Source organism: Lynx canadensis, chromosome B3, assembly GCF_007474595.2.
Source record: "Lynx canadensis isolate LIC74 chromosome B3, mLynCan4.pri.v2, whole genome shotgun sequence".
Taxonomy (NCBI): Eukaryota; Metazoa; Chordata; class Mammalia; order Carnivora; family Felidae; genus Lynx; species Lynx canadensis.
In genome coordinates, this window is record NC_044308.2 from 55,877,489 (window position 1) to 55,893,070 (window position 15,582).

The 15,582-nt window shown below is 41.5% G+C and overlaps 1 protein-coding gene across 8 annotated transcripts in view; it reads right to left on the reverse strand.

Moving 5' to 3' along the window:
* SEMA6D (semaphorin 6D) overlaps window positions 1-15,582 on the reverse strand; it is a 55,286-nt gene that overhangs the window by 14,204 nt on the left and 25,500 nt on the right. For all 8 annotated transcript variants that reach the window (XM_030318252.1, XM_030318259.1, XM_030318261.1 and 5 more), the window contains exon 2: window positions 553-715. In XM_030318252.1, coding sequence (XP_030174112.1) covers window positions 553-661 — 109 coding nt within the window. In that variant the 5' untranslated portion in view covers window positions 662-715. The remainder of the gene's footprint in view (window positions 1-552; window positions 716-15,582) is intronic.

Consider the following 15,582-nt stretch of genomic DNA (forward strand, 5'->3'; position numbering starts at 1 on the left):
TAAATTCCTCTCTTAAGGTCTTGAATATAAATGAATAAAAGACAGGGAGTGTGAGCAAATGGTCTTTTTCTTTTAACTGGAAATATATAACCTATACATGGGTTGCTTTAGAAAAGCAGCCAACAAAGCTGTCCCACTTTCTCTAAACACTAAGAAATGATTATGGATAAATTAATATGCAAAACATTGATTAGACATAAAAAAAACAAAAAAAAAAAACCCCTCTCTTTCTAAAAACAAATACACCTAGAAAATCAAAACCAGGGGCGCCTGGGTGGCGCAGTCGGTTAAGCGTCCGACTTCAGCCAGGTCACGATCTCGAGGTCCGTGAGTTCGAGCCCCGCGTCGGGCTCTGGGCTGATGGCTCAGAGCCTGGAGCCTGTTTCCGATTCTGTGTCTCCCTCTCTCTCTGCCCCTCCCATTCATGCTCTGTCTCTCTCTGTCCCAAAAATAAATAAACGTTGAAAAAAAAAAAAAAAAAAAAAAAAAAAGAAAATCAAAACCAAAAAAGCTCCCTTCTCAGAAAAGGGGAATGTTCTTAAGGTTACTTACAGTGATAGTCGACTGTATTAAGGGGTTCATCATCTTCGGGAAAGCTGACTGCCCTCAGCTGGGAAATCATCAGGAGCAGCATGTAGGCACAGAGCAAGAAGCACCTCATGGTGGGCCAAGGTGAAGTCAGAGCAGCCCCTCCTCAGAAATCCCACTTAGCTACCTGGAAACCAGAAACAATTTGGAAAGATCTCTATGGTGTAATGAAACTTTCTCATTTGTAATCAGCTCCATTTGCACCACCAGCTCTCTCCAGGGCCCTCCTCCAGCCAGGAATCCTGGCAGGGCTGGGTGAGGTATCTCTGAAAATACAGGCAAAAGATGGCACCATGCCAGGTCTGATTAAAGCATCTGGTGAGCATATTGAAGGTTTAGGCACATTTGCAAGAGTTTTTTGAGGTAACTACGTATGTCATCGCAGCAAGATCACCAGAACCACAAACAGAAATGCTGGCTGCTGACTTGGCAAGAAGATGGGCTAAGTTGGGATTAGAATTTTAATTAAACTCCAATCTGCTTCCCTTCCCCCAGCCTGAAATACAACCAGTACAGCTTGTCTCTGACCCCACCCCACCCCCCACCATAAAATGCCCAAGCTGCCTCACAAATTTCCAGGGAGCTGACGGTACTGTCGCCTCTCATCAGACCTTTGCTAAAGGCATTGCCAGATTCCCAGCATTACTCAAGCCTTCGCCCTAAATCCTAAAGTTGAACAGTTCCCTTAGCTTACTAAGACCAATATGGAGGCAATGACATGAATGACATTGAATCTGGGTGAAAGAGAATTAAAAGAAATGAAATGATTTCACGATCTATCAATTAAGCAGGACAGCACTGAGGAGTCACAGCTGACACCAGACCACTGGGGATGTCTACCTCTTTACATAAAACCATTTGGACACAAACCAATACCCTAAGTATGCCTATCCTCTTAGCTTTATTGAACTTTAGAACCGTAGGGGGCCTTAGGGACCATCTAGTCCAACCCCCTCATTTTTCAGATGAGAAAACCAAGGGCTGGAAAAATTAAGGGACTCACTAAATTTCAGGGAGCTACTTAGAACATGATCGGGGTACAGACTCACATCACCTGTGTCCCCATCCAGGCTCTTTTCATCAAATTACATGATAAAATTAACTGACTTTTTTTTTTCTCTTCAAAAAACAGCATTACAAAAAATATTTTGGGGGTAATGAATACATTCATTATCTTTGTTAAAGTGATGTTTCACAGGTGTATGCATAAGTTACATTTTATTTTATTAAATTTTTTTTAATGTTTATTTATTTTTGAGAGAGAGAGACAGAGAGAGAGAGAGACAGGGTGTGAGTGGGGGAGGGACAGAAAGAGAGGGAGACACAGAATCTGAAGCAGGCTCCAGGCTCTGAGCTGTCAGCACAGAGTCTGACGCAGGGCTCGAACCCACGAACCGCAAGATCATGACCTGAGCTAGTCTGACGCTTAACCAACTGAGCCACCCATGTGCCCTGCATATGTCACATTTTAACTGCACACTTACGTATGTGCAGTATATTGTATGTCAGTATCTCAACAAAGTTCATAGCATTAATTGTATAACATTAACTGTCAAAAATTAAAAAAAATCTTTATCTGGTACTAATTTATTTAAAAAGTAAATTAGAGCTCTGTTGGGGCAATGGGATGGGTTTGTTTGTTTGTTTGTTTGTTTGTTTTTTTGAGACCATAAATGCTCTATTCTACAACAATACTACCCCTTCCTTAGCCATACTTGTCACAGCTACTGTACTGAATGGTATAACGTTTAGCTTTGTCACAGTCTCATTTCCCTCATTTCCTAACTTTAGGAGATCACTTCAAATTGTGGGTGAGTCCAACCACTCAGCTGGGTACTTACTATGCCTCTTCTATCATCTTAATGTCAAACACACAGATGTACAGGCATGGAAGCTATGCAATAGTCTCAGTGTTGGTCTTTTTAACTAAAGTAGAAGGCAAGTAATATGTGAGTTTTAGAATTCTAGTTTTGCAAAAAGAGAGAACAATATTGCAATACATTTTTTCCTAATGGAGGATGAATCCAGGAGTAAGTCAACACACTGAAAATGCCCTGCAAAAAGCATGGTGGAGTGGGATCTGTGGCAGCATCGTTTTGTACTCAAGGCGAAAGAGTGTGAACATTGGCAAACTCGGACTTGGGCTTGGATGGACATCCACCATTATGAGCTGTTTGACCGGGGGAAGCTTCTTCAGTCTCTTTGAGCATTCGTGTCTTTATTTGCAACGTGTGGATAATACCACCTCATCCACTTGGTGAAAAGGAACTAACTGTCTCCCTCATTCAAATTCTGAGCACAGTCAGTCCTCCTCACCCATTGCCTAGGGGTCATCATCACATGACCTTGACCTTAAGAATCTGGGCAGAGTCTGGGAAAAAGATGTCCTAAAATATTAAAGCTATTTCGCCATTTTTTTCTTAAAGGATTTCTTTAAAATACTAAAATATTATGTTTAGAATAATTTTGTACAACTTGAGCCTATTTATCGAACCTAGAAAAGAAGGTAAAAAACAATTATTCAATCCTACCATCCTAATGCAACAAACGAAATGATTTGGTTCTACCTTCTTGCCACATGCACATATTTCCAATCATGACAAGGTGACCTCTTTTAATGTACCAGTTTTTCTGAAGCAGCGTCTTCCTGTCTCACTTTTCCACCATGCTTCCATGTTTTGCCATTTATACAGGCCCTGGAAAGCTGAAGTAGTAAAAAATATGAAATGTCGCCATAAGAAGAAAATTCTGCTATGATACCCATCCCAAACTTCATCCTCTGGATGGAAGGTCACTGGGTGTTTCTGCCGGGTAACAGGGGTAAAGATCAGGAACACCCATCCATTCTAAGGACACTTAGAAATATTTGTGTGAAAACAAGAGGCAGATAGTTCTGTGAATCTTTTTCCACCATGACAGGTAAGTTCACATCATGTGGGCAGAGCCTTGATGTCCCAGACCTCAGGACAGGGAGGGGCCCTCACCAGGAAGGGTGTCTCTCACATCTGTGATTCCGGCATTGAGGCTGAGGATGAAATCACTGCTGACTCACTGGCAAGCACTAAGTTGCCGGCTGAGCTATCATTTCCTATAACTCATTCATCTGACACTGCAGAAAGCAATTTCTCCCCATACCCCACCCCCACCCATCTCATCCTCTAAAAATAAAGCCCCACCACTAATTGCTTCCTGTCCCTGCATAAAGCTTTATTTAAAAAAAAAAATACTTTCAGATTTGCCATAGAAATTATAAATGGAAGTATTTAATGTAAAATATACATCAAAGTAAGACTAAATGGGGGAGGCACAGATCTAGAAATAACCAAATACCTGAGAGAAATGAACCAAAGAGAACTTCTTCCATGCAAACCCCTCAGAATATCTGGCTTTTACCTTATTTAAGGAAGTATCTCAGAATTGCAGGGCCCAGGAAAATCATGAGACTAGTTTTGCTGAAGGAGGACAAGTTAAGAGGCAGGGCAAAATGCTGGAAAAGAATATAGATCTTGGGGTTTGAAAAGTCTGAGTTCACACTTGCTTGTGCCATTTACTTCCTGGCTCTGGGACCTTGTTTAGGTTGACTTCACCTCTTTAAGCCTCAGTTTCCTTAAGTGCAAATTAGGAAAATTGCCATTACTACCTCATAGGCTCTTCTGAGGATGAAATGAGACAATCTATATAAAACACCTAACATAGAACCTGGCCCATAGTAAACCTCTAGTAGATTTTCACAGGTATCATTATGACTATTATTGTTATATATTATTGGGCAAAAATGGCCCTAGAAGGGGAAAGAAATGCTTTCTCTTTTATCTTGTACAACTGTTCACAAACCATTTATGTATACCATCGTAACAATGGTAGGGGTGCTCCTAGAGGATTAAGGTACTGCTTCATGGACATAGATGCTTCCAAGGAGGAGGAGCAAGCCACCTTCCTCATGCGTAAGGTTACAGTAAAGAACATGCTGATAAGAGATTTTTCCCTTTAGCCAGAGAACAGGGGAAACTGAGTAAGTATATTTTTGGTATTATATATAGGCATCTCCCACATATTTCTGAGGTTAAAGCCTAAATGTAATGAGAGAAGCTCTTAAAAGCAGTTCAGAGCTGTCAAGATAGCAAGGGCTTGAGTGGCAGAATCCTTGAGAGAAGGAAGGGTGGCAGGAAATTGGATCCACACTTGGCACTTGATTTTATATTATGGAATTTGTTTATTCTTAAGCTATCTAAAAAGGAGAGTGTAGCTATCCAGAAAAGCCAGATTTTGGGCAGTATCAAGTTGAGGACCAAGAAGGAGCCCCCATAAATACCAACAGGCTCTCTTTTGGATCTCTTAAGATCTACATCTTAGGAAGATCCTTCCTAAGAAGAGGAAGCAAACATGAGGTAGACCAAACTACAAAAACTCCAACTTGGGGTCCAATAAAATAATAAAATCTCCCACCACTCTAGCTCCTTGCATAAAAGATGAGGTGAGTCCTCTCTAGAGGAAAATAATGTTATCTGGAGTGTACATTTTTTTTTATACAAAATGCTTAACAGCAATTACTAAACATTCCAATAACTAAGACTAAGAGAGAAAACAACAGAAATAGGCTCATAGGTACCCAGATATTATAGTTATTAAACATAAATTTAAAAAAAATAATTGTTTATTTTGTTCAAGAAAAAAGATGACAAGATAGAGAATTTCACCAGAGAACTGGACTTTATTAAAAAAGAACTAAATGGAAATTCTACAACACAAAAGCACAGTCATCAAGCATCTTAATAGATGTGTTTAGCAACACATTTCTTGTAGCTGAAGAAAAGATTAGTGAACTAGAAGATGGGTTAATAGAAAATATCTGATAGAAACATGGAGAGCAAAAAGGTTGGGAAATACAGATTAGGGAGTAAGACACACATAGGATCTTATGAAAACATCTAACATTAGAGTGCCTGAGAGTGAAAAGAGAGAGAGAAGTGGACAAAAGCAATATTTGACAGATAATGGCCGCATTCTTTTTCAAAACTGACAAAAAAAAAAAAACAAAACATGTAAGTCTCACATTCAAGAAACTAGAATTTCTAAATACAAAGAAAAACACAGTTAAACACATCATAGTCAAGATGCCGAAAACAAAGACCAAAACAATGTTAGAAGCTGAAAGACATTTTACCTTCGAAGAAGCAAGAATAGTACTGACAGCTGACTTATCAATAGAAATGATGCAATCCAATAGGCCATAGAATGACATTTTTAAAGTGCTGAAAGAAAATAAATTTGGGGGCTAGAGTTCTATTACCAGTGAAAATATTCCTCAAAAATGAAGGCAAAATCAAGACATCTTAGACACATAAAAGTCAAGAGATTTGTTGTTAGCAGATCCAAACTAAAAGGAATACTGAAAGGGAGTTCTTTAAGCAGGATAACATAGAGGGTTGGTTAACACAAGTTCTTTTTATGATTATAGCATATTGGCCAAATTTGAAATTCATGAATCCCAGATAAATAAATTGGTTTAGAGTTCTTGTCTCTTTGAAACTTATATTTGTGCAAAGGAAGTGAGAATTCAGGAATGAGGTAGCCATACTTTATCCCCAGCCCAAAGACCCCAGGGACACACCAGAGACATGCTGATTTTAAAGCTCTACCCTAGCTATCTTCTGGAGATGCCACTTCTTGAAGAGGTGTTCAGACTATCATGCTGCATATACCTCAGGATCTGAAAGTGGAGTTGGTTCCTCCCACTTTCCCAATTACTTCTCCAGATCTTGGACCTTCATGCTCTTGCAAAAAAACAAACAAAAACAAAAAAACAACAACTTTCTATTTGAGGTTCTACCTCTCCTCCTCCTTTTTAACTGGTAACTTCCTAGTCACTTTCTCTAACAGACTTTTCAAAGATTTTAGTAGCCTCAGTCTATGCTTCCACTTTGGCATGTGTCAAAAGCTTTAGCTTCTTCACCTCAAAACTCATAAAGTCAAGCACTGCATGCTCTGCTGTCAATGTCTTGTCCTTAACGCTTGCTTGTCTGACCACTTTCACTGTGACTGCTCCTCCTTCTCATCAGGGTCATCAGTCTACCAACCGATCTAATTTCTTCTAATTCACTAGCCTTTTGCAATCTGGACATATCACCTTATCCTTCTTAGATGTAACAGGCAATAGTCAATCATTTCAATAATACTTTAGCTTATATTCTAGACTCCTTCATCCTTTGTATCCTTGTCAGACTTTGTTGAAAAGTTCTTTCCTTGGATGAAATCAATCATTCACCTTCTGCACCTGCCCCAGAACAGCTGGGAACCAGTCAAGACAACCACACACCGGGGCAATTTGGTAGTAACACCACAGAATTCTTGGCCCCCCACTACATCTAGCACGATCATCTGTGGGGATGCTATATTTCCCTATGAGATATGCCTGCTCCCCAAATGAATACGTTTAAGCTTTTCCTATTGTCTTAAAAACCCTCATCTATTCCTTCTCACTTTACTACACTCTTTCTAGATGCCCCACAGCTACCTCACTCAGAAAGTAAAAGCCATGGGATAGGAACTTCTTTACCTCTCTTGTCCCCTTCCCATTACCAAACAAATTCACTGTCTGCATCCTTATCTAGTGTTTCTTCCTCCCATCCTGTTTTAAGAGAGACTTTCACTTCCCAAGTCCTCTCCATGTGCTTTAAACCCAACCTTTTCTGTCTTTCCTGGAATAGAAAAAAAAAATGACAAAAACATGGATTATATTTTCCTCTCTCTGGTATATTCTCTAACTTTTCATTGATTAAATACTATCCGTCAGCACTTAATCTGTCTAAGCTTCTCTCATCTCAAAAAAAAAATGGTAAAAAAGCTCCTGTGACCCCAGATTCTTCTTTAGCCCCCACCTTCCTTTTTCTTTCCATTCACGGGCACTTAAAAAAGTTTTGTATTCTCACTGTTGTCATTTCCTCACCTCCCACTCATTCTTCTACTTCCTCTATTCTAGCTCCTCTCTCAATAACGCCTTTCAGTAAAGACAGGATGACCTCCAGGTAGCTAAATGCAATGGATGCTTCCAGTCCTGTCTCCTAGGATTGTCCAGTAGCTTTAGACACAGTTGAATGTTCACAGTTTTTTAAAACACCAACTTCCCTTATATCACATTCTTCTGACCTCTTGCCTATTCGGTCTGCCCTTCGTTTGTCTCTCATGTATTTCTAGATGAAACAAGCATTATCTTTTCAGAATATAAATCTCATACTATTATTTCACAGTCCTCCAGTAACTTTCTCTTACTCTTAGAAGGCCCTTATCTGTGTAATGGGACTGTAAGACTTTCCGTGTTCTGAGTCCTGTCTCCTTCTCCAGTCTAATTTGAGCCTATATCCTTCTTTACTTGTGTTCTACCACTCTGGCCCTGTGTCTGGCCCTGCAATGTATCATTCCACCTACTTCCATCAAGTACTTTGTTCCTACTTTCACTCTGGATGGCCCTTCTTGTCTCTCATCTTTGGCTTAGTTAAGTCTTACTAAGTTTTTAGAGTCTAGAGGGTATTCTTCTCAGTGTCAGGGGATAAGCATGTGTCACAGTTGTCTATACTCGAGACAATTGTGAATGAAAGGTGAATGAAGGAAGAAACAAAAGAACTAATCAGGTGTCCTGAATCACCACGAACCCTGCTGAATCTCTCAGGGCAAGATCAGAATTTTGGACTCCCATCTAATCTAAATGTATTTAATACTGTTAAAAAAAAAACAAACAGGTATAACAAAGAGCAGCAGACCCAGGGAACCCTAGGTTCGACTCCCAAATAGCACTATTTCTTTTAGTTGAATATTCTGTGAGCTAAATGAAAGAATGGGGGTAGAACCTGAGCTGCAGCACCAGGGACAGCATTCATTCTATAGCACATGAAATTCCAGGGGGCACTGTTCACACTGAGAATGATAGCCAGCTCCTGGAGTTACAGGAGTTATAGGTCTACTGCCTAACAGCCCCCCACCCCCAGGACAGAATGGAAAGGTAGCAATGGGTTTCGGTTGACTGAAAAAGAGCAAAGAGAAGCAAATTAGTTGCCATTCTTTGGAGCCAACCAAGACAGGGTTGTAACTGAAGGTCAATTACAAAAGGCTTATGTTTATACAGCATTCACTTGCCTGGATTCTATGCGGTATGTTCTGGTTAGGGCTGTAGGTTTTAGTAAATGTTTAGTCAGAATTATATGACAACCAGGCTGACAGCATAGCCTGTTAAATATAAGAAAGTGAGAGGAAGAGATGATGAACCACTATTAGTCCAGAAGACGCTTAAGCAGAGTTGAGGTAGGTATTCTGGGACCTTCTAAGGAGCTCCCTGAATCCAGGCTCACCAAGTGACGCTGGACTGATGGAGTCTCTTGGAGTCTCTTGTTTAAGGAATCTCCACTGCTACCCCACTGACCTCCACCCAATCCTCTCTTACACACAAGCTTGGGGACCGGGTGCCATATATGAACAAATATACCCTCTCTTACTCTGGGCCAGGAAGAGGTGGCTGAAAGGCCCTTGAGTCTGAGACCTTTCTGTCTTCTGGGAACTTGGGTGCCCAGGTGAGAGGAAAAGGCTTCGAGAGCTGTGATGTTAATGTCACTTTATAATCAACCATTTAAAACACTGTCCCATGGCATGTTGAGGAAATGACAAATCAGCTCTCTGACTCACCCTCCACACAGCTGAGTTCCTGCTGACAGATTAGAATCTGGAAGGACATGTATCTTCAAGGAGCAGGGAAGAGTCCCCGTGGGGAACTGGGGACTTGGAACAAAGAACCTGTCGGGAATTCTTCTCCCACTGACACTGGAAGGAGAGGGAAAGCACCGGGAACCAGGAGATTTGGGATCACAGACTTGCTGCGTGATCGCCAAGTCATTTCACATCTCTGGCTTAGGTTTCTTCATATAATAAAAAGGAAGGGAGTGGGGGGTTGGAAATGTAGGAACACTTCTTTCTCTTAAGAGTCATGATCTCCTGAAGGCTGGAGGAGAGATTATTGCTTCCCCTGCCTACTCAGATAAATGTCCTGGGGTAATCCCCACTGCCCCACAAGTTCTTTCTCCTCAATGTGTGAGCATCCCAAGTGACTCCCATCACAGACAAACAGAATTTTCCCCGATGCTGAGGCGGTTTCTGTTACCTCCCTGTCTTTCACCTCCTCCACCAAGTTTCTTTGAAGAGATGTCTGAGCCCATTTGTCTCCACTTTTTATTAAATTTTTAACCCACTTCAGTTTAACTTCAGCTCTTGCCCATCAACCACCTAATTGGCAAACCCAACTCAACCCTCATTCTAAACCTTCTTTCATCTCCGCAAGGTATTTAATCATGTTGACCTCTCCTCAGTTCTTGAATGTCTACCTCTGGCCTTCATAGTTTTTTCCTTATCTCTCTAGCTACTCCTATTCAGCAAACTTCCCCAACACACTCACTCTTAGATGGGATTCTTCACGGTTCCACTTGGCTCTTTGGAGATTCACTCACCTTACACCCACCTTTTTCACTACCACCAATTAACTGATGAATCCCAAATCCACATGTCCAGCACAAACCACATTCCTCAGTTATAGAGCCAGCTGTTCAATTCTTTGCCAGATATTTTGACCTCAGTAAGATATAAGCAATTTAAATTCAGAAGGGACAAGCCTGAACTTCATATATGTTGCCCTGACTTGTCCTCCTGCTAAATACCTTATAGAGCACATGGTCTCAGCTCAAAGTGCCAGGGTTCAAATTCATCTACTATAACTTCCAAATATGTGACCTTGGATATATTATTTCATCTCTTAAAGTCCCAAGTTTTCTCACCAAAAATGAGGATAATTGTAGCACTTACATCATTACAGTGCCTCAATGAAATAATCTATGCAACACATATAACAAAACCTTTTGTACATGATAAGGATTCAATAATTACAACTACTAGTATTGTTCTTATTGATATTTTAAATATCCTACTCCATCACTTAAGCCTTAAATTTGAGAGTCATCCTAGATTTCTCCCTTTCATCCTCTCCAAACTGTTAGCACACCCTATTGATTTTTCTCTTCCTTGTTCTAGAATGCACTCTTAACCGGTTTTTGCTCTCCTAGACTTAAGTTCATTCTCCAAAAAGCCACTAGAATGATCTTTCCAAAGCACAAATAGTATCATGTTACTTTCTTTTCTAAAAACAGTTTAATGGTTTCTAAAGTCCTCTATGATAAAATCCAAGTTCATTTCCAAGATTTACAAGGTTCTTCACAATCTGATTCTTGCCAGCTTCTGTCCCTCAAATGCCCATCTTGGAAATTGTCTACTTATCACCACAAACTGTCCCTGGTCTTTACTTCTGGCCATTCTTCCCCCCAACCCCTAATCCCTCTTCTCTGGCCACACTGCTCTCCTAATGATGGCTAATCATAGTGTAGTACCACGTAAATACTTGTATTACAGATCTTATCATTTCATAGTAATTACTTGTTTTCACAGTTTCTCTGCTGGGATGCTTCTGGGAGAGAGCAGATCTTATTCATCCTCTATCCCAGCATCAGGACAGGAACTGGCATCTAGGAGGTCTTCAGTCAGTATTTAATGAATACAGGAAGAGGTAAATATACAAAAGAGGTTGTACATGTGACAGGACTCTGCTATGGCACAGGTGCCACATGAACATCTCTCTACCATTGCCTCAAACACCTGGAGTCTTGAGCCTACAATTGCTCTCCTAGCACACAATCCTCATCAGCCCCCCATCCATGAGTTTCCAGGTGCTGCAAAACCAACAGGTTCTTTACAAACGGCAACAGATGCCTCTTTTCACACTTAGCCATCACTAACAAATTGCTCTTTGATCCAGGAGCCATGGGTAACAAGGGCCAAAGGAGTTAAGCGATTTCTGCCACACACACCTCGCCCCTCCACTGGAATTCCTGTTCATTTTGAAGCTTCCCCAGAACAAAGAAAAGGAAAGCAGAGCTGCTCCTGAGATGAAAGAACAGGGTATATGGGACTGGCAGAGAAAGAAGCCTGCTTGGCTCCCCACTACCCAACAAACAAAAATAAAATAAAAGTTAGCCTGCCTAATGGCTGGCTGATGTCTGAGATCCTGCAATGGGAAATTCTTTTCTTTGGCAGATGGCCTTTTGTCCAGTTATAAAGTAAGTAGTGTTAAAGCACACTGCATAAGCCAGAAATCAGGACGAATACCTTCCTAAGATCTTTTCTTTGGGCTAGATTCTAATAGGAGAAAAAGGAAAGGTGGGAATAGATGCCATGGAAGGGAGGCAGGGGCATGCTGTAGGGTGCGGAAGCCTGTTGTGTTCTTTATTAATGCCTTGCTCTTATAATTGATGCTTTCCCCAAAGTTGGGTCAATTTTGTTTATTTTAATTTCATTTTACATGCATGAGGAAAGCTGGCTATTTTAAAAAGTTTTCTGAAAATTAAAGCAGCTTTTTATGTAAGGTTTTCAGTTTAAGTCTGAATTTTTTTTTAAGCAAAGCATACCAATATCTCCATCAGTAATGCTTCTGGTCAAATATTAATAATTCAAAAAGGAATTGAACTTAAAAGGAACTGAGCAGGAAGGTACATAAAACAGGATCTAACCTGTCTTTGCCAAATTCTGAGCAAATCAGAAACAGGGATCTCAGAATTGGACCTCTGATTAGAGCCATGGCTCCGGGGAATGTAATTCTAGTGACAACTTGTCTAGAAGTTCTGCCGGTCGGCCCTAACTCAGATTGGGTAACATTTGAAAGCAAAATTGTCCTAGAAACGATCTTCATTTAATGAGAAAGTAACACAAGAAACTAATGAGAGGACAAGCCCCACATGTAAGCAGAGAGAACCCGCCATCCAGGCAGATGACAAACACATCAGCTTCTTAAGAGATCAAGATGAGGACTAGCTTTGTGAAAATACAAAACATAGGAACCTTCTATGGTTGACAAAGAAAACCAAATTAGATAGCAGAAGATTGCTGTGGCAGATACTCACACAACAGTGTGCTCTCTTTTCAGGGAGGACTGCGGGGCTTTCGAGGCTAACTTGGTGACAAGAGAAGTTAAAAGCCTTTTCTTTTGTTATCTCCTCCACACAGGGAGCTCTGGCCAATCCCGGCTGCTTCCCCGGGGCCTCCAGGAGAGGAACCATTCTAGACAAAGGAAGAGCTCAGGGTTCCAAGGGATGACTGAGATGCCAAAGGACTCAGCCTGTCTTTGGAACATTGGCTTATTCTACCAGATGACCTGCTGGGGCTGCCATATGGCCTGCGCGTGACATTCTGTTCAGGATAAAAGGGCCTGGGTCCATGCCTGCTTCTGCCCTCTGGGCTAGGATGACAGAAGTAGAGCACGTTTGTTCTGATTCTACTGACTTTCTGATGCCGCCAACACTACTGACTTTCCGATGCCGCTTTCAATATCCTCCATGGTGTCTTTTTCAGCTTTTCAAAGAACATGAACAACACTGAGGCAAGGAAAGACTAAGGATGAGCTGCTGCTACTATTCCTGGGAGAGAAGAAGCAGATAAATGAAGGAACTTCTACTCCAAGAGTGGTGAAGCCAGTGCAGAACCTAGATCTCACAAGAGTCCAGTGATCTATGCTTACAGCCACTGCCAACAACAATAGCAATTGTTCTGCATTAAAGAGCTTGTGTCTTCACGTTTTATATTCTGCAAAACACCTCACCAGAGATTTCCAGATGATGTCATGATTTAAAACAGTGTCTGAGGGTTTAGAGAAGGGTTAAATTCTAACAATCCAGAGTAAGAGAAGCAGCCTTTCTTAAAGTTTTAAAAGTCAAAAATTCCTGGTTCAAATCCTGTGATTTTCAGCTGCCAAAAACATGGCTTTTTATCTGCCTTCTGCATTTGAGTAAGCCAACAGTAATGGTTGCTTGTCCGTGGCAAATGTGGAGAACGATTATTAATGGTTTCAAAGGACCTAAAGCATTACTGTTATCCACATTCCATTAGAAAATTCAGTTCCACTCTGTTTTTAAAAATGCCCTTCCTGCGTCAAGAGTACGTGGCCTTTGTACTATTGTTGCAACTCCCTGTGAGGTCATAATTATTTTGAAATAATTATTTATTTATTTATTAAAATTTTTTAAATGTTTATTTTTGAGAAAGAGAGAGAGAGGAGAGAGAGCACAAGCAGGGGAGGGGCAGAGAGGAAGACACAGAATCCAAAGCAGACTTCAGGCTCTGAGCTGTCAACACAGAACCTGACACAGTGCTCTCAAACTCACAAACCGCAAGATCATGACCTCAGCTGAAGCTGGATGCTAAATGGACTGAGTCATCCAGGTGCCCCTCAAAATAATTTTTTAAAGATTTTTTTAACTGTTTATTTATTTTTGATAGAGAGAGAGAGAGTGAGTATGAGCAGGGGAGGGGCAGAGAGAGAGGGAGACACAGAATCCGAAGCAGGCTCCAGGCTCTGAGCTGTCAGCACAGAGCCCGACGTGGGGCTCAAACTCACAAACTGTGAGATCATGACCTGAGCCAAAATCAGATGCTTAACCGAGTGACCGACCCTGTTGCCCCTCAAAATAATTTTTTAAAAGAAAACTATTTTGTCCCAGGGAGCCTGGGTGGCTCAGCTGGTTGAGCGTCTAACTTCGGCTCAGGTCACGATCTTGCAGTTGATGGGTTCGAGCCCCACATCGGGCTCTCTGCTGTCAACACAGAGCCTGCTTCTGATCCTCTGTCCCCTTCTCTCTGCCCGTCACCCCCACTCCCTCTCTCTTTCTCTCTCAAAAATAAACATTTGCTAAAAAAGTGTTTTGTCCCTACTGATAGAAACGAGATCCCTGGTGACTTATGTTAGCCCAAAAGTCCTAGACTGAAAGAGAGGTTGTAATCAAGAGTGAGAATAATGGCCCAAGTGGATTTTATGAGTGGCACAACCTCTGTGAGGGCCCAGCCTAGGCCTGGGTTAGTTTACCTGTGGATTTTTGAAACATCCGGGGCCACAGAGACAAAATGGGAGTTTAGGTAAATTGATGCTGATTCCTGATTTTTAACTAACTCAACTCAGCACCCAGAGGGTATGAGAAAAGCTGGGCCCTTCCTTCTATGAAGGGTGGGGCCTGACTAAAGTATGGGGGTTGGGAACATGGACTCTGGAGCCACAATGTCTAGGTAGGAGTCCCAGCTTTGCCACTTAATTAGCTGTTTGCTCTTGAGCAAGTGGTTAACTACTCTGTACCTCACTTCCCTGTAAACCAGGAATAATGCTAGCAGCTTTCTCACAGAGTTGGTCTGAGGATGGAATGAGTTATTAAAGCAGCATACAGAATTCCCAGCACATGTTATGTGATTGGGCGAGTACCAGGAAGATGGCACAAGGCTGAAGGCGCAGCCTTGAGAAAGGGTTGTGTGCTTCCAGTGCTAGTGCTGGAGATAATTATGCTTCAAACGTTATATTACCCCTATCTACATCTATTCTGGCCTCACCTTATGAATCACCTCGGTGGCGGGGTGGGTACTAATCTTACCCCAGACATCAAATACACTTGGAGATAATAGGGAGTTAGGAAATCTGGATTCTACCTTTAAAATTTTTTTTTAATGTTTATTTATTATTGAGACACAGAGAGAGACAGAGCATGAGCAGAGGAGGGGCAGAGTGAGAGGGAGACACAGAATCGGAAGCAGACTCCAGGCTCTGAGCTGTTAGCACAGAGCTCAACACGGGGCTCGAACTCACTGGGAGGTCATGACCTGAGCTGAAGTCGGATGCTTAACTGATTGAGCCACCCAGGCATCCCTGGATTCTACCTTTGATTCAGCTGGAGCTAGCTGAGAGGCCACAAGAAAGCTAACGTACCTTCTCTGGCTTCAGTTTCCTCACCTATATGATGATGAGAGGGTTGGGCTAGAATGTCCAAAGTCTCTAAGGACCCCTCCAAGTCATTAGCTTTTATGATTCTGATCTTATGTGCCTGGTTTGAGAAAGGCTCTTTACCAAAAGCAAAATGATTCCCAATTCACACTTCT